The sequence below is a fragment of the Dicentrarchus labrax genome, unplaced genomic scaffold (genome assembly GCF_905237075.1).
Source record: "Dicentrarchus labrax unplaced genomic scaffold, dlabrax2021, whole genome shotgun sequence".
NCBI classification, from domain to species: Eukaryota; Metazoa; Chordata; class Actinopteri; family Moronidae; genus Dicentrarchus; species Dicentrarchus labrax.
In genome coordinates this window covers 31,983,165-32,006,921 of record NW_026136711.1, presented here as the reverse complement: position 1 = coordinate 32,006,921, position 23,757 = coordinate 31,983,165, and the positions used below count along the sequence as shown (strand labels likewise).

General features: G+C 38.3%; 1 protein-coding gene across 2 annotated transcripts; it reads left to right on the top strand.

The window, feature by feature from the left end:
• The first annotated feature begins 6,727 nt into the window (after nt 1-6,727).
• Nucleotides 6,728-23,044, top strand: asip1 (agouti signaling protein 1). Of its 2 annotated transcripts, none has more exons than XM_051413826.1 (4): nt 6,728-7,119; nt 20,895-21,064; nt 21,891-21,940; nt 22,506-23,044. In XM_051413826.1, exons 2-4 carry the CDS (start codon nt 20,899-20,901, stop codon nt 22,665-22,667), a joined length of 378 nt encoding a protein of 125 aa, XP_051269786.1. In that variant the 5' UTR covers nt 6,728-7,119; nt 20,895-20,898; the 3' UTR covers nt 22,668-23,044. The 2 variants fall into 2 exon arrangements, with proteins under 2 accessions (XP_051269786.1, XP_051269785.1); XM_051413825.1 differs by lacking the exon at nt 6,728-7,119 and adding an exon at nt 12,903-13,028.
• The last annotated feature ends 713 nt before the right edge of the window (nt 23,045-23,757 follow it).

Below are 23,757 nucleotides of genomic sequence, written 5' to 3'. Positions count from 1 at the left end.
CACCCGATCATATATTAAATATATCTCACTCTGCATCCCAGCTCTCCCCAGCTCCTTGCCAACTTTTTCTGCCAGTAAAAAACGCTATGTTGACACACATGGCCCTGCTCCAGGAACACTTTAACCACTCAAAAAACAGTTAACATTGATAGATATCCGCGGGATACTTTTGGCTATATTTGAGAATTGCTTATTAAACATGATGTTGAACCGATGACACTTCTTTAGAAAATGACACATCACTTCTGTTTGCGTTGGGATTGAAATACAATGGATTTTCATTCGCATTGGGGTACTTTTTTTTGCTCTATCAAATCTAGGCCTGCGACATAAGTTGCCTATAGCCTGCAGCCTTACAGATATAACGGAAATAAAAAGAAGGGAGGTCATTTTCAAAATGTATGGACTACCTTGAGATGACACTTATTTTCCCTGAACAATCACAATGAGAACAACGAGTAGTAGTGTTAGTGCAATATGGCGTTTAATAGGATTTAATAAACACAGTTTTGCACGTGCACAGACCAGCTTAAAACAAACACAATGCTCAGTCCAAATCCATGAATTTGGACATTAATTGACATAATGAGCCTGTGACTATCTGTCGTATAGCTGTTTATATCCTTACACAGCTACGGCCTTACGTAGGTATGGGCAGAAGGTCCCTGTTAGCTGGTTCTAAAATAATGGATTTCTATCCCGCTAACGATTACTAATAACAACTAATTGTGTTAATTATTATCAGGCAGCAACTGGAGGGGAAGGGACAAGATGCAAAGGGGTGGGGGTGGGGTCAGAGGTCATCCAGGGGCAGGCCTGGCCCCTAAATGCCCACCCGTCTGTCAAACCAGTTACACACAAAAAGCACAGTCCTTTTTATACAGAATTACCTTTCCCAAATCCCCAATCAACTAGGACCAGTTAAAAGATCAATGTGTAGGATTTAGTGGCATCTAGCAGTGTGGCTGCAGACTGCATCCAACTGAATGCTGCTCACATCTGTAATTGATGACTTGGGAATGAGAACGTGCTGTGAGTTGTGTAGGAAAAACTAAGGTGGCCATGAAACTCGAAAAAAAAAAAGTTCCTCAGAGCTTCTGATGAAGATAAGTCTTCCTGAACTTCATAAGCGTATTTGTAAGATAGGTCATGCATTCATTTTAGCTATAAGATGCTTTGGGGAGACATACGCCTCCCAAAATTGTCATCCATCAGTACAGGTTAAAGCTACTTTTCTGCGTTCAAATCGCTCAGTCTGGTGGAGGCATAACATAGCTAGCAGCCTAAACGTCCATATTGTTAAATGTTGTCTCACACTGGCTCTCGCTCTTTCTCTCTCTCTCTCTGTCACACACACACACTCACTCACTCACTCACTCACTCACTTGCCCCCCCAACAAATTTTGAGTGAGGATTTAGACCACAGGTCACCACCAACAGGTTTATGTTTCCAATAGATTTTCCCCACTCAGCGATACACCCGCTGAGGAACCAACTCTGGTTATTGGCAGCTCCATAGTCAGAAACGTGAATTTAGCGAAGCCAGTGACAACAGTTAAATGTATCCCTGGGGCCAGAGCGGGCGACATATAATCCTATTTAAAACTGCTGGCTAAAGATAAGCGTAAATATAATAAGATAGTTATTCACGTCAGCGGTAATGACACCCAATTACACCAATCAGAAGTCACTAAAATGAATGCGGTGTTGGTGTGTAGATATGCTAAAACAATGTCGGACTCCGTTTTCTCTGGACCCCTGCCCAATGTGACCAGTGATGACATGTATAGCCACATGTCATCATTCCACCGCTGGCTGTCGAGGTGGTGTCCAGAAAACAATGTGGACTCCATTGATAACTGGAAGCCTTTTTGGGGAAAACCTGGTCTGATTAGGAGAGACGGCATCCATCCCACTTTGGATGGAGCGGCTCTCTTATCTAGAAATATGATGAAGTTAATTTCTAAAACCTGACAACCCAGAGTTGGGACCAGGAAGCAGAACTGCTGTCTTACACACTTCTCTGCGCTTCCATTAGAACAGTCAACCACCCAAAACCCCAATAGAGACTGTGTCTGTCCCCCGACCACCTAAATGATTTAAAGAAGAGAGGAATTAAACAATAATAACAATAATAAAAATTAAAACTATCTCCTCAGTAGCACAAAATAAAATAATGAAATGTGGACTGTTAAATATCAGGTCTCTGTCCTCTAAAGCTGTTTTAGTGAATGAATTAATATCAGATTATGACATTGATTTACTTTGTCTTACTGAGACCTGGTTGTCCCACGAAGAGTATGTTAGCCTAAATGAATCCACCCCCCCAGTCATATTAATACTCACATTCCTCGAGGCACTGGCTGAGGAGGTGGAGTAGCAGCCATATATGATTCGAGTGTTTTAATGGACCCTAAACCTAAACTAAATTATAATTCATTTGAAAGCCTTGTTCTTAGTCTTTCTCACCCAAACTGGAAAACACTGCAGCCAGTTCTATTTGTTATAGTGTACCGCGCTCCTGGACCGTACTCTAATTTTCTATCTGAATTCTCAGAGTTTTTATCAAGTGTAGTCCTTAAATCAGATAAAGTAATTATTGTAGGTGATTTTAATATTCATGTGGATGTTAACAATGACAGCCTTAGTAACGCATTTATATCATTAATAGACTCAATTGGCTTCTGTCAGAGTGTAAATAAACCAACTCATTGTTGTTTTAATCACACTCTTGACCTTGTTCTATCATATGGCATTGATATTGAACATTTAATAGTCTTCCCAGAAAATCCTTTCCTATCTGACCATTATTTAATAATTTTTCAATTCATATTACTAGATTATAAGCCATTAGGCAAAACTTCCTACAGCAGATGTCTATCTGACAGTGTTGTAGCTAAATTTCAGGAGGAGATTCCATCAGTGTTTAATTCAATACCATGTCTTAATATATAAAAAGGAAAATATTGAAACATAGGAGACTAGCACCGTGGTACAACCACCAAACTCAGCAGTTAAAGCAAAAAGCGCGAAAATCTGAAAGGAAATGGCGCTCTTCGAAATTATTAGAATATCGCTCAATTTGGCATGATAATCTTAAAACTTATAGAAAGGCCCTCCTTAATGCCAGAGGAGCCTATTATTCAGCACTAATATGACCACCATAATTATTATGGTGGACCTCAGAAGGCCCAGGGATCACCTGGAACCTGTGACCATCAGCGGTGACTGTGTGGAGTTGGTACAGACTTACAAATACCTGGGAGTACACCTGAATGATAGGGTGGACTGGACTGCCAACACTGACGCCCTGTGCAGAAGAGGTGAGAGCCGGTTATACTTCCTCAGAAGGCTGGCGTCCTTCAACATCTGCAAAAAACTGCTGCAGGTGTTCTATCAGACTGTTGTGGCGAGTGCCCTCTTCTACACAGTAGTGTGCTGGGGAGGCACCATTAAGAAGAAGGACGCCTTCCGTCTGGACAAACTAGTGAGGAAGGCAGGCTCTGTATTTAACTATACCATCTGACACAGTGCACCCTGCATTATGTGACCACCTACTTATGCACCTTAGACCTTTCATGCACTGGATTTGACCATGCACCTTAGGACACTTACCCAATGCTCGTTATTTAGCTATTTATTCGATTTTATTTTATTAGTTCTTTTAAATTTGACCAACTGTTATTATTATTATTATCAGTTTGTGGATACGGCTGGAAACCGTGAATTTCCCCTTGGGGATGAATAAAGTATCTATCTAATCTAATCTAATCTAATAGAAGATAATAAGAACAACCCTAGGTTCCTCTTCAGCACTGTAGCCAGGCTGACAGAGAGTCACAGCTCTATTGAGCCACATATGCCCATAACCTTAAGTAGCAACGACTTCATGATGAGCTTCTTTTATAATAAAATTATTACTATTAGAGACAAAATTAATCACCAAATGCCCTCAACAGGTATCACTGTCTCTCCAAGTTCAGGAACTTTAACTAATGTAAAATCAGATATATACTTAGACTGTTTTTCTGCTCTCAACCTTCATCAGTTAACTTCAATAATTTCTTCATTGAAACCATCAATCTGTCTGTTAGACCCCATCCCAACTAGGCTGCTTAAAGAAGTTGTACCCTTAATTGTCACTTCTTTACTAGATATGATCAATCTTTCTTTATTGTCAGGATATGTACCACAGTCCTTTAAAGTAGCTGTAATTAAACCCCTTCTTAAAAAGCCCACTCTTGACCCAGGGGTTTTAGGCAACTATAGACCCTTATCTTCCCCTCTAAGATTCTAGAGAAGGTAGTCGCCAAACAGTTGTGTGACTTTCTACATAACAATAGCTTATTTTAGGATTTTCGGTCAGGAAAAAGGAGTTCATCACAGCACAGAGACAGTTCTGGTTAAAGTTAGTAATGACCTTTTGATTTCTTCCAACAATGGACTTGTCTCTGTACTTGTATTATTAGATCTTAGTGCTGCATTTGACATCATTGACCATGGTATTCTTTTACAGAGACTGGAGCATCGAATTGGCATTAAAGGAACCACACTAAGCTGGTTTAGGTCATACTTCTCAGATTATTCTCAGTTGGTACACGTTAACGATGAATCTTCCATAAATACTACAGTTAGTCATGGAATTCCACAAGGTTCTGTACTTGGACCAATACTATTCACTTTATATATGCTTCCATTAACTTTCATCGCTATGCAGATGATACACAGTTATATCTATCGATCAAGCCCGATGAAATTAATCAAATATCTAAATTACAAACATGTCTTAAGGATATAAAATCCTGGATGAGCTGCAATTTTCTGATGTTAAACTCGAAAAAAAATTCTTGTAGTTGGCCCCAAAAACCATAGAGACTCACTGTCTAAAGATATAGTTACTCTAGATGGCATTACCTTGGCCTCTAGAACCACTGTCAGGAATCTTGGAGTTATCTTTGATCAGGATTTGTCTTTTAATTCCCACATAAAGCACACCTCCAGGACTGCCTTCTTTCATTTACGTAATATTACAAAAATTAGACGCATCCTGTCACTGCAGCACTAGTACTGACAGGAACTAGGAAAAGAGATCACATCTCTCCTGTACTAGCTTCTCTGAACTGGCTCCCTGTAAAATGTAGAATAGAATTTAAAATCCTCCTCATCACCTATAAAGCTCTTCATGGTCAGGCCCCTTCATATCTTAAAGAGCTCATAGTACCCTATTACCCCACTAGAACACTACGTTCTCTGAATGCAGGGCTACTTGTGGTTTCTATAGTCTCAAAAAGTAGAACAGGAACCAGAGCCTTCAGTTACCAAGCTCCACTTCTGTGGAACCAGCTTCCAGTTGTGGTTCGGGAGGCAGACACCCTCTCCACATTTAAGAGTAGGCTTAAGACGTTCCTCTTTGATAAAGCTTTGAGTCCTGAACCATCCCTTAGTTATGCTGCTCCTCTCTTCCTCTCTCTCTCTTTCTGCACTCATTCATGTCCCATTAATGCATGTGCTTTCTCGTCTCGCAGGTTCTCATGGATCCTGGTGAAGCCTCCTACCATGGTCCTGCTTGACTGCCATTGCTAATATCACTGATATTAGTGTTATTATTATTATAAGTATTATTATTGCTACGGTTACTGTTGTTGCTGTTGTCGCTGCTCCTTGTGCCCCATCGTTGCTGTTGTCATGTTCATCATCATCAGTTACTACTATTAGTGTAGTTGTTGCTACTGTTGTTGCTGTGCACCTGTCTGTCTGTCTGTCTGTCTGTCTGTGTCTCTGTCTCTGTCTCTCTTTCTCTCACCCCAACTGGTCGAGGCAGACGACCACCCACCTAGAGCCGAAGGGCCTGTCCTAGGTTTTTGCCTTTTAACAGGCAGTTTTTCCTTGCCCCGTCGCCAAGTACATGCTCAGGGTGGTACTGTTGGGTCTCTGTAAATAATGTAATAAGGAGTTCGGTCTAGACCTGCTCTATTTGAAAACTGTCCTGAGATAACTTCTGTTATGAATTGGCGCTATACATATAAATTTGAATTTAACTGAATTGAAAACATATCGATCGCACCCTGGTGGCTGACAGCAGTATAGGTCATAAAGCCCACCGCCTCCTTGTTAGAAGATGGGACATGAGCCAAACTAAAACATCATAATACACTTCAAATTAATTTTTCCCAAAGATTTCTGTCATTTTAGGTAATTCTTATTTTAGTTACAGTTCTATTTTTTTCTCTTAAGTTTGGTTTTAATTAGGTAAAACCTAAGGTTTGAAGCTATAAAAAGGGAGTTTAATGTCATGATTCACAGCTAAGACCTAGTCATGTTTGGACGGACGTATACTTACTAAATACTAAAGACTCAGAATTTGCTTAGAATTATACTTAGTGTGTCATGTGTGTTGTCTGGAATTGGGACGAAGCTTATGTATGTCCAGAGTGGCATTCTGGGAAAAGAAATCACAAACAAACCAACCAAGGCAGATTGAAGGAAAGTGGATTTACAGAAAAGGACAAACTCAGTCTCAAAATAAGTGAATAACATCAGTGACAGGTGAAAGGAATATGAGGCTGTTGTTGGCCTCTGATATTGGCAACACTTAGCAGAAACAACACTTCACAAGAGGGTCTGGTTCACATTTATCTGTCCATCCTCTGCATAATTTGACCTTTCCCATCCCCCAACCCACTGCAGCGCTGGTCCCGCCTCCAGTCCAAACCTCCCGGTATGTCTTCATTACCAGCAGCAGGGCAAGGTACTGCTACTTAAGCAGGGATAAAAGAAGAAACAGAGGAGAGGGGGATAAAAAAAGAAAAAAAAACGTATCCAGAGAGAAAGAAACAGAGGCAAGGGAAACAGTGAGGCAGTGAGTGAGAAGAAGTGAAACAAAGCAAAAAAAGAAGATACTCTGAGAAAGAAACCAAAAAATTAGAGGTGAAGTGTGGAAAAAGGGAGGGAGGAAAGGAAATGAGAGTGGAGGACCAAAGAGGCAGAGAAATAAAGACGTGTAGCAAGAAAGCAAAAGGGGGGGAAAGGAGAACGGAGAGCAGCACACTGTAGAAACGCGAGAAAGCGAGAAAACTGAGAGCGTGACAGACTGACAGACAGCTGGCCCGGGAACCACAGGTAAGGCAAAGAGAAATTTTCATCCTATCTTGTCATGTTCAAATAGTTCCAGGAAATGGGTTAAGCGCTGCAAATAAACGGCGAGGAAAGAACAACACGTAAGGTTCAAGCGCTCGGAGAATGTATGAGAAAACATACCTCTTTTATGGTCCTCATGCCTTAATCTTGTATGTCAGAGAAAAAGCTGAAAGTAGTGGAAATCATCCTGTGTGAGCTTGTTAAAGCATTCCTCAACAGTTTTACCTTAGTTGTGCCAGCTGCTGTGAAAGGATTTCCCCAGCTGTGGCCTGTAAAGTGTACATTACACGGTTGAAATAAAAATCTGGGCCCAATGATAAAAAACAAATGAATCACTGATAAGCCGAAATGAAGCCGTTTTGTTCAATACGTCCGATGTTTGGATCGATGTTTTGGCGCATTTGAGGCTCATCGAGAGAAAGAAGGAGGTCGATGAGGCTGTAAATTTTGGCTGAGCACCGTAACTGTTTACATAAACATCTACTGTAAATGCCAATTGAAGTGAAGTCTCTTTTTCACGCCTTTACATGTATTTACTTTTACTACAGCGTGAAGTAATAATGTCAGACAACACAAGCGCGTTTTTCCTGATTCCTGTTTGAAGGCAAAGCACAGACGCTGTCAGGGCTCCATCTATCGACTACGATCTCGGTCCGTTATCAGAAAATCCTCCTTAATCTGCACGAGTTAAAAATTTGCACCGAAATTTGCCTTTTCAATAAGAGGTCTTTTTAAGCTTCAGATAACAGCAGTTGAAATTCATTAGATCCCAAATAATATTTACATCGTGTCTCGTTTTATGAGCTTTAAGTATAGTGCATAATGTAACCGACCTCATAAAATAATAATATAAAATAATAATATAAGGGTAATTAAGGATTTATCTGTAAAATATATATAATATATACAATTAAAACTTTTTCTATATTGCATAATAATGACAGTAATGGTGATAAAATGTATAAATGGCTTAATACACAATAACGGTCACTGACAGTGCCTTAAACTCTGTATGTAACTTTACTGTTGGTGTAAACCTGTGTTACATGGCGTTTGTTGTTCATGGGGAATTCTGGGTAAAGAGCAGAACTTCAATCAGCAACTTGATGGTTGATTGAAGTCGTCCCTCAGAGATCCGATCACTGCTTTTCCTCCAGGGTCTCATCCCGCTGAGGCCTTGAGGTGAAGAAAGAAAAAACAATCCCTAAGCCGCATCATCCAGCCACTTATCTGCTATTAACACACTCGGATGACTGAAACACGTGTTTAACATTTTGTTAGTAGCTGATTCTGAGCACAATTTAAGCTTAGATTTCAGCATTGGCATTTAACGAGGAGGATTCAGAGGATCAGATAACCCTGAGAATAGATATAATCTTCCTCTGACCCTTGAGCAATTATGTCCAGATGTGAAATACTTTCTCAACACTGCTTCTTACGCTCTCCACGTAGAAAACAGATACAAGTTAAGACTGTCTTGTAAAGATACGTTTCATCCTTTGTTGTGATCTTAACATTCTGGAAATGAACGGGCTGTAACGTAACGTAACGTGTGAGATTTTAATTCCGTTATACTGTATTTGTACTGCATACAGTGAAGCCTGTAACGTGAGTTCAGTTTCTGACAGTGGGGTTGTTTTCCTGTGCACTCTTTTCCTTATGTATCAGCACGCTTAAGAAAACCAGGTCACTCTGAATAATAACGTTAGACAGGAAATTGGACATGTTTTCATATAGTAACCTCGTTTCTGTGAAATCTAAGTATATGTGCAGCATGCTTTGTAATAATTCAGGGATTATAGTCTGTTTATTTAAGTGCATTAGTGATACAAGATCCCGCTTCCTGATTTTGTCTGTGTGTGTGTGTGTGTGTGTGTGTGTGTGTGTGTGTTTTGTACTGCACCACTGTGTTCGTGTTGAGCGGACTATTACTGTTTCAGTAACGTTTGCTAAAAAGTACAGTGGCCAGCTGCTGTAGGAAATTACAGAGCACTTTATTGAAAATAAAACTATATTTGTGAGCCGTTTTAAAGAGGTACGTCTTCGGTAGGAACCAATGGATTTATCGCAGACAGCGTAGGGAAGTCAGAACGCTTTGAGAGATGGACTAACATGTTTGTTTTAGTCCTTTCATGGAATTCGTTGACTATAAAAAAATAAGGCAACAGCAACCCTGCAACCTAAGTGAATTTAAACCCTCCTGTTGTGTATTTGTTGTGTAACGTTTGCGCTGACAAATGTCTCAATCAGACGTTTGTCAGGAAAAATGTCTCAATTAGCGGCCACACGCGAGCATGGTGGATTGGCTCACCCATTGTAAAGAGGAATTTTTGTTTTTTTATTTACCAGACAGCAATGGTCAGATATTAAAGATTAATTTGTGAAATGATTGGAGAAAATCTCTCGCAGGGTCAGTCCACTAGTTCACACAGACGGTGAAGCACAGTCATGGTTAACACACGCTAACTGTGTTGAGCAGATCGCTAAAGTGACTTTTCTTTTGACATGTCGTCCAGTGCCCTTAAATGGAAGATGGTCTGTGAAATTAAGTGAAAACAGCAGTAACAAAGTCATCACTCCAGTCGTTTTCTTCCACCCCTCAGTCAGTCAGTTAAAAACTCTGCAGAGTGTGTTAGAAATCCAGACACATGAGAAATGAAATAGTTTGCCGTGTGGGATGGTTGCTTTAATATGCTGGATGACATGACATTTTATTAACACTGTGTCCAATTAATCGATATTATCTTACGTTCTAGCATTTTTACTTAATAAACAGCAGCAGTTTTAAGTATTTCAATTTCAAGTGAACATCAGATGACACTGATATACTCTTTTCCCAACGAGGAAAGCGGAAGGAATTATACTTTGCTGATTAGAGTGATTGATGTCTACCTGTGGAACCACTAACAGATGAAAGCGGAGCAGATGTCAGATAATATCATGAAGTCGTCCCCCCAGTATCTCGTCTTTCCTTTAAAACTGCCTCACTGAACAACAGAGATAACTGACGGAGGAAATCGGCTCACTTCCAATGGGTCCCGACAAAAAGGAAAGGTTGAGTCATTATCCAGGCTTTGACCTTTGACTTCTTCTTTGGCTTCTTGGATTGTGAAGCAGGAAGTGGTCAGCTTTGCACTTTTTACGAGATCAGTTACATGAAGTGCTTGCCATTCCTCCAAAACAACCACTGACATCTCAGAGTCTTTTAAAAACTCCTCCTCTAACCTCCGTGCTAGTGATGGGAATTCTGTCTCTGTTCAGTGATCCTGTTTATTTCTGCTCACCACAGCAATAAGAACGGCCCTTCATTTACTACCATTTCTTTTATAATTCAGCCAAATTTAGCAATATTTTGACCTATGATTGGTACGTGGCCAAATGTACCATTTAAATTGTGCGACGTAATTATATTAAACCTTATAATTTCCAGAATACCGTAATTTTAAATAAATAATGTCAAGAGATCAATCACTGTTATACATGTAGCCTATAGTTTTATTTATATTAAACTATGTTTTACATACTAAAGTCTCACCATGCTTAGGTCTTAATGTAACTACCAAAGTGAGACGTTTCTGGATTGTATTGAACAAATATGCAGGGCCGCTGCTGGCCAATTTTAATTCTATCTGACTAAAAACTATGCAGTTTCAAATAACTTTACACTATTATCGTTTTAGTATTTATTTAAAAACCCACACAGATCATAGTTTTTCATATCACACTCTGACATTAGAATCCATTTATAAATTTATTCCGACTAAATATTGTTTCTAGAGCAGAAACAACAGCAAAGTCACGATATAAACTCAATACTACTACTACTAGTAATAGTGGAAACAAATCTAAAAAATAAATAATATTCCTTCCTCTTGCCCTCTTATATTGGTGGCAAACTAATATAACAGACTACACACAGCTTTCCTTATAGCTTTATCCTAAATCATAATTAGATTAACATGTGTTTGTAACAGCAACTGCAGAGCAGGTGACATTTTTTCTACTTTTTCTACTTTGTACCTGAGTTGTCATCAAGTCAAACTGCACCGCTCTCTGCTTTGTGTGTGTGTGTGTGTGTGTTTGTGTGTGTGTTTGTGTGTGTGGAGCTGGGTCCTGTCCTCAGTCCTGCAGAGGAGAGAGACAGAGAAGTGCGACCATAAATGACGTAGTAAGAATGTGCTGCACCCTGTATATAATTGTTTTGGTGACCCCCCTGCACCTGGTGCCTAACGCACAGCGTGTGTATTATTCTGTTGTGTATCCATTTATTAAACACAGTCCGCTCTCAGATATGAGCCGGCTCCCATCATTCACTCGTTTACGGCCGACAGTTGCACACACTGTAGGTGAAAATGTAGAGAGCTAGCTAATGTTAGCTATGTTTTAATGTAACATTAATCTTGGATGTTGTTATAATGACATTACCTGATCATACCAGAGTGGTCTGGCTTTTAAACTGGTGTGCTTTAGAAAGCAGTGACACTAACGTAATGCCAACTTCAACATTAACGTTTCCTTCATAACTGCAGTAGTAATCACGTAATCGGTAATACTCTTTATTAACCTGGTGCTTTTACTTGCGTAGGTTTAAAAAATGCTGAGTAGCCTAAAAACATTTATAGCCTTACCTAATTGTTAACAGTGCTAGTCCCTAGATGGGTTTTTATAAGAAACAAATATATATAGCAATAAAAACACATTAAATGACAAAATATAGAGAAATAAAATATAAACTACCGTTAGTGTACCATAAAATACACTTATGTTATTATATTATATATTATTATGCTCGTAGTGCTGGACATTTAACATTTAACACGTCAAATAACAATAAAACCTTCTTTTGTTTCATAAATAAAACATTGAAATACACAAATTACCATTTATAAAAAATATAAAGTAACAACAAAAACATATAAAATATAAAATACATGAAAAATAATAACTTGAAAATTTGAAAAATAATAAATAAAATAAAAACAGTCTTACTGAATGTATTTCTTCTGAGATATAAATCAAAGGTTTTCTCTTTCCAGACGATGTGATCATCATTTTTCAACCATTAATCTTAGAGAGTGGTGGGCAGGCTACCAAATAAAACTGTGACAGAGACGGTTCGAACACTTTCCACAGCTGGTGGAAAACTGCACCAAAACTTCCCATGAAAAGGAAAAATTGTTTGAACTTTAAAAAAAAAAAAAAAAAAAAAAAAATCTCTCATGAGCTTAAAAATTTAGTAAACATTGTTTTCACATTTAAGGTTATCCGAGGCTACAGCATCAATAAATTTGAACTTTTGGGGATTTTCAGCTGGTTTTCTAGTTGAAAATGTGAAATACTGCAAATTTCTGAAAAGGCATTTTATAGTCCTCCCGAGGGGTGCCCTGAATAACGGAGCCAGAAACCTTCACACAGTCCCTGAACACCTCAGGATTCTGGTTATAGACATTCAGAGATAACGGGCATTATTATTTAATTTGTGCTTGTTTTTGTTTCTAATATTTAATGACGCCCATTAACCGATATTAAATCAAATGACTGTAATATGAGCATAGGAACCAACAGAGAAGTATCTCTCAACTCTGCAACTCTCATCAACCTGTTTCCTGCAGCAGCAGCCAGCTGTTTTCACCAAACAAGCTCTGATTAACACAATGTGCTGACAAAAAGCTTGGTATTGAGCCATATTTTGGTGAGTGTTTGGAACATACTGAACAACGGATCAACAGTGGAAAAGTGGATTATGTTGCAAGAGGGGAAGTCTTTGGACTTTTTGACAGTTTATGTGTATTTGGACGTGAAAGTGTGTCGTCCTTGGAATCCATTGGAACTGCTGTAAATCAAAGCAGACAGCTGCCGTCCTCCATGAAGGAGCACGATACAAACACGGGGTGAGTGCTTGATACTCAAAATGTAGATTTTTGGTGGCACATTTTTAAAAAACTCTCAAAATAAGATCTTTGTTTGGATGGTTTGAAAGATGATGAAGACCTGCAGTTTGTGTGTCCACAGTCGTAATCAGAAAAGAGTTGTTTTTGTAACCTTTATGCTTCATAGAAGAATACAGCAATTAAAACATTATGATGTTGTTTATTGTCCATAGTTAATTAACTAAAACATCTAATTGCTGTATTTTTATTCCTTAATAGAGGAATGTAGAGCATGTTTTTGCATCATTACTACATTAACATAATTGTAATTGTGTGATCAATTTCTTCTCTCTCTTCTGGATTTTGGCCACCAGACTGTCAGAGGAGTCACTGTTGAGAGAGATTTAACAGAGAAAATCAAACCGAAACTGTTAAACTGCTGTGAAAAAACAAGGATTTTGTAAAGTATGGAGACACGTTGAGACCTATCATCCCAGACTAACCCCTGGTCACATGACACAGAAATATTTTGTTGTTTAGGTATGAGTTTCTTTGTGGAGAGAACGAGGTCACAGGTTTGATCTTTTTATTCTGCACTTCCTTTAAAGTTTATTTACGGTGTTATTAGGTCACAATATATTTTGAAGCCAGTATTTTCTTTTAAAGTGAGAGACCTGGTAATATGATAGAGCTTTCCATCTTTCTATGTTGTTGTTCGATCCTCCGCTGGATTATACAAATGAAAACGTGTTGTCATATTTAAAGTTTTAACGTTTAAAAAATAAAGATTAAATTCAATGATTTGAATTTGTTTTTAGTTTATTAGTTGGTATCTTGTAATGATTTTTGAATGAATAGTAAAGTTAATCACTCTAATGTAGAAACATAAAAGTTGGAACATTTTTAAAATCTAAAATCATTGTTTTAATAGTCTTGTGTCACCACTGTCCCAATAGGTCTATTTTTGTACTAATTTCCAACCAATTTTAAAAAATAATCTAAAGATTTCTTATGTTTTAATTAATTTACATAAATGTATTTTGCTGTCTTCAGTTCTGTTTCACTCAGAGAAGTTCAGTTCCGTTGAAAACCAAAGTCGTGGTGTGAAATATTGCAGCTCAAAGCGTGTTTTTTGATAAACTGTTTAAAAGACAGATAAAAAAAATTTAAAAAGCACAGGATGTAAAACAGGCCTGTGTGTGAAAGTGGAGCCAACAATCTCTGCAACAGAGATCAATTCAAAAAGGAACCCCAATGCGTTTATAGCCAACTTCCATGGACATGAAAATTACTGCAAAATTATTTCAAAATGAGAACCAGGCCGCTGGGACGCTCTGATGTTAGTCTTTCTCCAGTTCCACTGCAGTTTGCTAGAGACATTTCTTCAGAAAATATGAGATGGATTAATATCTCCCCGGTGCATGTCAGATGTTTTGTCTTGGTATAGTCAGAAACTTGTACACTGACCGTCTTTGATGTAGGAACTGGTATCTTGGTCAGACTGTTAAAATAAAGTTTAATTTTCCTTTTATAACGTATTTTTTTTTAATTACTCACATATTTACCTCCTTATAACTGATCAGCAACTTATATGCATGTTTAAATGTTCTTTCTATCCCTTTTATTGGTAATAGCATTAGAGTTATTACACCAGTATGAAAACTGCTGTTTGATGGCGAGAGCCAATTATTTAGAGACACATTTGTTTGAATTAATACCATCTGTTTGGTTGTTCTGCTGCCAAGGTCTGTATTCACCTACTTTCTTCACTGTAATTTAATAAGAGCACACCTAACTATGCCCCTATTGAGCACAGCTGCAATCCTTTTCTCTCCTTTTTAACTGAGAGCACATAATCGAGGCTAATGATTGCCAGTTTTCAAATAATCAGATGATTTACAGTCGTTAGTGGAAACATTGATGTCACTATGTGCTCTCATGTACTTCACACTACCAATAAAATGACCAACGGAGAATGTGATCAGAGGAGAAAGGAATGAGGAGTTTAATATGCTGTAAACGTTTTTACAATTTTCATATCAGCTGAATCCCATTTATTTTTTATTATTAGAATGAGGAATTTCACTTTTTGCCAAAAGCATTCTTTTTGTGGGACGGGTGTGTGTGCGTGTTTCATATGCAATGTACCTGAATTTCTAATTTCTTAATGTTGTTGATCAGTTAAACGTCCAGTGTGTAACATTTAGGAGGATCTGACAGAAATTAAATACAATATACATAGATATGTTTTCATTTGTTTATATTCACCTGAATATAAGAACGGTTATGTTCTCATTACCTTAGAATGAGAACTTTTTATCTACAGACACTGTGGGTCACCCCTCTATGTTAAACCACCATGTTAGTGGTTCACTGCTGCTGTGCTGTAACTATTAAAAACAACAACAAGAGTCAAAGAGTGCAGTCCAAACTAAAGATGCAGCAATAATGACTTTCTGCCACTCAACCACTGCAAAGAGAGGACTATTATGTCCCGAACATAACCCGCCTGTGTTTGCTCTGACTCCACATCCACACACACCTACGTACAGTAGCAGCCATTGCTCCACAAAAAGCTATAAATCAAAATGTGTCTCTCTTTGTCCTCACTGTCATCTGTTCACAAATTTTCCAGCTTCCCCTGCACATCAACTTATAAATGACTCGTAAACACTGACTGCAGTGGCCCCCATGTTGCTTCGGTACGTCAGCGTGCTGCATGTGACGTCTTTGTTATTGCTCTTTTGTGCATGAAGGCCATGACCTGTTATAATAAAATAATTTGAACAGCCAAACAAAACAAAAAATCTGACCTGAGCAACAAATCAGAATTGAGCACTAAGGCTCGCAGCGTCAGTGTTGCCAAAGACAACGATATGTCATAGCACAGTGACATAGAATACTGCAGCATGTTAAGAGATTTGTGTAAACTGCACTTAACAGGAGCTCTCCATTCAGCACCACATAACCACTACACCAGAAGTCAGTGACAGCTGTATTTTTCCCAATAAGAGAACATTATATTTTTCTGTCCCAGAGTTGGCTTCCACTTGCTGCAGCCTGAGGTTGCAGACATTAACAGTGTCACAGTGTTTCAGCTCAGAATTACTACTTTCCTTTTCTCCTTTCTGCCTTTTCTTTCTGGCAGCATGATGCAGACTTGTGTCTCCCTTCAAGCTTACAAAGGCAGCATTTCATTGTTAAATATATTAACTTTCTAACTGTCTTCCTTGTAGCTCATAATTAGTTTGTCCTCACGACAGTGTGCTGCATACACCTTGCAGAGTTTCAGTGGTCATCTCGCCCATGATGTGTTAGTTGCATCATGATTGAATCAGCCAAACATAGAGAAGATTAATTCACACCTCTGCTGCAATGTGATTAAAAGTTTTACAAAGCACTGGGAATTATAGAGATTAAAATTTCATAAATCAGGGAGGCCTGTCCCTGATTTATGCAATGCACACAGAGTGCTGTTGGTGAGACGTTCACTGCTCTTGTATATGTGGTCCAGATCGGAATTGAAATGAGACTCCCCACAGCTTTTGCTCCTCAAACTAATTGGTAAATATCACATCTGAGTTGGGATTGAGGAGAAACAACAGAGACTGATGAATCAAGCCTAGACAAGATTTTCTCTAGTCACATAAACAGATTTGTTTGCCAATAAGCATTCATCTGGTGATTTGTGGGGTCAAAAGATGAGCAGGTATATCTACACCTTAGTCTGCAATTTGCTTGGGCTGGTTCTACTGAGAATGAGCTATCTTCTTCTCCCTGCACTGTTTATAGTCTCATATCTGGACAGCAGCATGTAGAGCAAGTAGAGTTTTGACCAACATCTGCAAGTTTTTATTGCCTGCTAACTTCCCCACTGAGTTTTTACCTCTTTAAATCATTTCGCTTTGAAATGGATCAATGCACTAAAGCAGGGTTCCCAAAACCACATGAAAAACAGCCACTCTGATCCTCTGTTGATCCTTTAAAGTCAAAACCAGACGCTGCACAGGAGATGTATCAAGGTGGATTGAGGTGCTATTTGACAAATACAGTATGTGTGACATTCTTGCTTGATGCTTCCACTGATTTCAAAGGAACTGCTTCACGCTTCGGTGACACTCCAACCAAAGTCGATTTTTTTTAAACTCCTGAGGGCTACAGGTGCAGTAAAGAGTTTGGTCTGTTTCACAGTGACAGTGGTCAGCTTCAGATACAGAACGGTATGGTAAAAACATCATATTGAAATTATTATGACATATATTGCTATAGCGATATGATTCACGATTAGTGTGGGAATGATGCTTTCTCCACCAAAAATCAAATTTTTTCACTGATCAAACTATTAAAATCATGATGACGTGACATCTGCATTTAACATCTTAAATCTGGAGAACAAGCTTTGTAGGCCAGTGGCCCTCTGCAGCACTACAGTATTTTATTTAATGCTGTTTTGTCTCACGTTTAACCTTTATCAAAAAAGAATTGCAGCTACACTGATTTGGATATTGCACTAAGCCATGCGATTGCGATTGTATTGCTATTAATTATGCAGCCGTAACTTCATTTCAAAGTTGTCGTGAAAAAATGTATCAGAATGTTGAGTGAATAAATACATTCACAGTATGTCTCAGTTTTTGTCATTTTTTTGTTGTTTTTGTCAGATTAGTAGTGACATACGACATCTATGTCTATCTAAGACTATGAACATGAAAAATGACTTCATCACAACTTCTTGTTGTGGCTTTTTTAATAAGTATGCCTTTGTAAATCACAGACAATAATAATTCAAAATTACAATAAAAGTCTGGGTGAAGATCACAGCTTCTTAGTAGGGAGAAAAGGAGTAAGACTAAGAGACTGAAAAACGATGTGGTGCTCCAACAGTCTGAAACAGCAGAAAAAACAGGTGAAAGAAATACCACAGCCTGGCTCAACCTTTTTATTGGCTTTAAAGTAGTAACCCTGCCCAGCAGCTCGCGCTACACTTCCCACAGTGCCGAAGCCCTCTGCTGAGCTTAATCCCACAGTTATTACGATTAATTAGCATTTGATCAGTGAAAGAAAGGCAGCAGAAAGAGTTTCTCACATGTTGCTGTATACAGCACTGACATTTTGTGGCTGTTGCTGCAGTTGGAGTTCTAGTGCAGACTGAAAAACATTATGAATGTTAACTCTGTTTTGACATTGGATAAAACTGTTTCATGTCTCCACTGCAGAGATAATATTTGTAATAGCCTAGTATATATACACACAGGGCTATAGACCAATTTGAAGTGGAAATTACAGTTACGTCACTGCCGTGGGCGTGCATTGAAGTGGCAACAAGTTAACGCCAACATTACTGCAAAGCCTGTGAAATATATTGTGATATTGGGATTTTAGTTGTTTAGTTAGCTAGCTAAGGTAGCAAAATTGTTAGATATATACCTTTGCTATATACAGTTATCATTTATTGTTGACTTAAATCAACACCATTTGTCATTATATTAAGTTATTATCATGGATCACTTTAGCTGGTGAAGTAATTTAACGTTAGTGGGTGGGTTGCAGCTGGCTGGCTAACCTCATACATACCGACGGGCTGCATTTCCGTGCATATAACACTTGCTCTCTTATCTGTGATGGCATTTTTACAAGCTTTTTTGCAAGGGCCCTACTGAAGCTGAGTGTGCCCAATAGTAGCAGTCAAGATGAGATTGTAAACTGCTTTATTCATCTGTGGTGCCTTGCTCGGCTGTCTCGCTTGGGTGGCAACGTAATGTTATCTGCTTTGTACAAAGTCAACATAATGTCACTGACAGGTCTGTAGGGCATGTCATAGGTCAAGCTGAGTGTGGATTGCCCTCTGCTGGATCACACTGCGCCTATAGAATAGAAATTTTGAGATTACACGTAAAACAGACCTCGTTCAGGCAAATTATGAATAAAAGTGACAGTCGTAATCTATCCATGATGGGTTTGGGAAGATCTTTAGAAGAAAATGTTTAAGACCGTTTTAAAATTGACCCGTGAAGACCTCTAGCGCAAACATTACCTGTGCATTTGTGCTCTTTACATACTAAACACTTTATTATGTCATCAGGTGATCTGCACCCATTGGCCTGAGCCTTTTGGGTGCTGAGGAGCTTGAGCATCGACACGATTCCTACTGTCCCACCTCCAACTTCAGTTCTAAAAATAAAAAAAAGCAAAAGTAAATGAAACGACATTATTTGGTGATACGGCAAAATGTGAAATCAGATTGGATATTGCAGTCATAATAAAATTAACCAGTCACATCATGCATGATTTAACGTTGCAGTTGTTGCCAGCACAAGACAGTCAAAGCAGAAAAAATGTTTCTATTTTAAGCTGCCAGTTTTCAGCAGCTGCATGCAAGATCAAGATCAGTGTTCATTTCTACAATGTCTGAGGCACCCCGCAGGCTGCAACATTGATGTCGTCAATGGCAGTATCATCCTCAGACAACAAATGTCAAGAAAAGGAGAACTTTGTTACAAGCATGAACACATAGTTATCTACAGCAAGAATTGAGAAGTATTGTGTCAGATTTGCAAAAAGCATCAGGGTCTGGTTATTTTTCAACAAAACACCACCTGGCATTTATTAAGCGGATTTTGTGGATGGCAACACACACTGGAACAATTAAAAAAGCAGCAGAAGTCTGTCACTGTAATTCTGCTTCCAAATTCCAAGCAGACGAATGGTTGATATAATGCTGAGTCCTGAATAAGACATTCAGGTTTTTAGTGTGTTGGACAATGACGTCCCTATTCTATCTATTTTTTTTAATCTGCTGTAAAGTAACAGAACATTGCCCTGAGATAATCAAATGAAACTGTTTTGATTGGGTGTAACATGAAGCCACAAACAACAATACTACGAGTTGAGATTCATGAAAAATATCCAGGACAGCAATGTTTTCTTAGCCATGCTGGTGGTCTGGCAACGTCCTCTACCTAACTATCTAATTTAACTTTGTCTTCATGTCGTTGATTTACCCATGCTAGCCGGGCTAGCAGCATATTGCTGTGAGTTGGTCCACTGGTTGTGTGGTGCAGACTGAAATATTTTAAGAACTATTGGATGGATTGCCGTGCAAAGTTGTAGTTATCCATTGTGCCCAGAAGATGAAGCTTATTGACTTACTGTTCATAACCTGCAGTAGTTGCATGAAGTCGGTGTGCATTCTCATTGTAGGGCACTGCCGTCAGCTGAGTCTAATAAGAAATACATTACATTAACATGGTCAGCAAACACTTAATAAGCTATTACTAATAAAGAAAAACGTGAATATCAGAAGTTATAAATTGTATTATTCACTGTATACCTGCACCACATTCCCATGACACAGTACAATATATTTTTCTACTTCAGGATGAGACTGAAAAGATTCCTGCAAAGGTTGGCATCAATATAAAGTAAATATACAGTACAGTGGTCTCTGATGAGGTCATCCTGGTTTTGGTTCCACTACCAGTTGATTGTGGGGAAAAGGAGCTTGGCGTTATATTTTTTTCAATATCATTTAAAGGGTAACGGCAGGTTTGTAATGTAATAGTAGCACTTGATATAAATGGACTAGGTTCAATTCAGTATAAATATAGCTATAAAAATAGACACAAATTTTGGAAACTTTATCCTAAGTAGTCATGATAAAATGCAAAACTACATGTCCAACTAGAATATGAACAACTATAGATAACACTAGCGCTACGGTCTCTGCAATAAGGTGACCTAACATCACCTTAGGTTGGATATCAAGGTAACAAATGTTAGAAAAGATTTCTCGTACTGAGATAATGACTGGAACTTTCTCGCTGTAACAGTTATGCTTGACGGTACAGAAACAAACATTAACTCCATGTTGTTACTTTTGTTCCACAGAAAGATGCATGCCGTCCTGTTGCTTGGCTTCTTTGTCCTCGCTGCGACAGAGTACTTCCTTGGCTCTGCCCATATGATCCCTGATGACAGACTCTCCACCAACAGGGTTGTTGTATCTAATGCCTTGTCCCAAAGCCTTGAGATAGCCCCACCTCCTGTAGTTATTGTAGGTAAGTTAGTCAGTTGCTTTTATAATTTCTAATTTATGTTATTTATAATGTGGCATTTATAATGTTCCTGGTCAGGTTTATATTACCCTGGCGATACTGGTGTTTTGTGACGACGAGACACAAATGCACAAGGCTGCAGACCATCTGACAGTCATGGAATTTTTTGTTTTTGTATTGTATATTTGACAATTAATTTAAAGCACTATTAACATGGCTGCAACACCAATGTACATGCACAGTTAAAAAGAGCACTAAGGAAAGCACAACCAAGTCACAAGACTCATTGGCATTGCAGTCCTTGTTGTGATTAAATAAGTAATTGCTTTTTTGAAAGGCCAAGACTATTAGAACCAAACCTGCACATGTTCAACCATAATAAACAAAGTGGAAGCTAGTAGTGAGCTAACTAGAGAAACTAATCTGTGGCAGGCAAACCTCCACCACAAAAGTATTGATACAAAGTCAATGACAAAACAAGTGTCTTCGTGAGATTTGGATTCTGTGCCCTCTGAGCACTATAGGGCAGGCTTGTAGGATATTTTCAAACAGAATCTCTCCCATTGTGATCTTATATTTTATTATTTTTAATGTTATTTTGCCAATGCTATTGGTCACTCTTTGTATGTGTCTGTGGGTTTTTATAAACCAACAATACCAACTTTGACGACAGTTAGTCAGTTATTTAACAAATAAAAAAAGCAGATAAAAGGTTTCCGCCCAACAGTGAGTCTACGTGAATTCAATTCAGTACTGTTTATTATTGTGTATGCTGATAGATGCAGTTTTATCTGCTGTTAAACTTCTTTATTTCCTTATTCTCTTTCAGAGTTGCCTAAATCAGCAAAGAAGAACAAGAAAACAAAGAAACAAAAAAAGGTATGACAGAACAAAATAATGGTGATGCTTGCAAAATTATTTGATAACACACAGTATGAGTAAATATGTCCCTTGAATAATATCAACTCTGCCCGTGCTTTTCATGGTCCTGATCATAGTCTTGACTGTGAGAATCTGCCGAAAGCTTAGAGTGGACCTTTTGAACAGAGATTATCTTGTCACACATACTGACTGATAATAACTAGTAGTACAGTCTAGACCTGCTCTATTTGAAAAGCATCCTGAGATAACTTTTGTTATGAATTAGTGCTATATAAATAAAACTGAATTGAATTGAGTTAAATACGGTTGCCAAAGCCAAACATTAACTCCCATGCTCAAAACATGTCTCATTTTCTCTCACAATATACACTGGCATTTGTACTCAAAACACATGAATCATCATCAATATGTTCTACATTGTCACATACTGCAGTTAAATCTATATCTTTCTCTTTTTAACTTTTCTGCTTGATCTTATTTTGCTTGCTGCTCCAACAAGAGCAGAAAAGTGCCTTAAACAGTATGATCCCATGTATTGTTACTGTCTGTCTCTCTCTCTCAGAACAAGTTCGTGAAGAAGCGTCCTCCTCCTCCTGCTAACTGCATTTCCTTGGGGGAAAGTTGTAAATCTCCAGGCAATGTGTGCTGTGATTTCTGTGGCTACTGTCAGTGTCGGCTCTTCAGGACTGTCTGTTACTGCCGAATGGGCAACCCTCGCTGCTGAACAGCCAGCCGCAGCCCAACCCAGCTCCAAGCTAATGGAACAAAACTTCATGCTAAAGCAAACCACAAGTGAACACTGTGAGAGGTGAATCACTTCTAGTCCTTGGTTTGTAACTTTGCCTAAAATTCACTGCATGAAAGCACTTTATCACAAAAGGACTGCACCACAGTGAACTTTCTTAAAATCGTACAGGGTGTACTGCTTATAGCATTTTACGTTGAGCTTTAGCATGCATAAATAAGATATGTTTGCTCAAACAATTTTATATATTGCTTTATTTTTTACACAGAAATACATGAACATGCAGTATCATACTTTTATTGCAATGGGTCAAATATTTTATGAAACCTTGTACAAATAAAGTTGTTCTAATAACAGTGTTATTGTTTTATTTAGTGCCTCGACCAAAGGGCCAATATAAAACATTTGATTTAATCTTAGCTGTTGACTGGAATTCAAAGAAAGTGATATGAATTCACATATACTTAAAGGAATGACAAATCCCAGGAAAAGACCAGTCCATGTCTCATACTTTATGACCTAACTGGTCTGTGGGAATTAGGTCTAAGCCCATTGGTTTCTAACTGAGATATACCTTTTTGAAAACTGCTCAAAAAAATAATAATTTAAAAAAAAAAGGCTCAGCAATTTTCTAAAAGAACTGGGCTCTGTAATTGTTTCCAAACATCATGGTAATAGGATATGTGTCTGGAGTGTCTCAAGTTTATCCAGCATTTTCTTTTCACCAATCCATCATTTATTCTTTTCACCTGTGTTTTGTTACTGATGAAATTAAATTCAATTTAGGAGTAAGCGCCTTCAGTTTAAAATCACTGCCTGACTTCTGGGCAGATACCAAACATATTTTCTGGGACCTTTAAGTACTGATTTCCAGTAAGCCATTGCTGCATTAAGATAAACAGGTGAATTTTCCCATTTCCTTTGAGGATCAGTAATGAAGAAAATGATGATGATGAGATTTTAGTAAGAACTGTGGCCTTTTGATTGTTGCTTACATTGGAGTTTATGCAGTCTGAATGATCATGAGGTTGGACTGGAAGGAAAATCTGGCCTGGATGAGTAAAAGGGA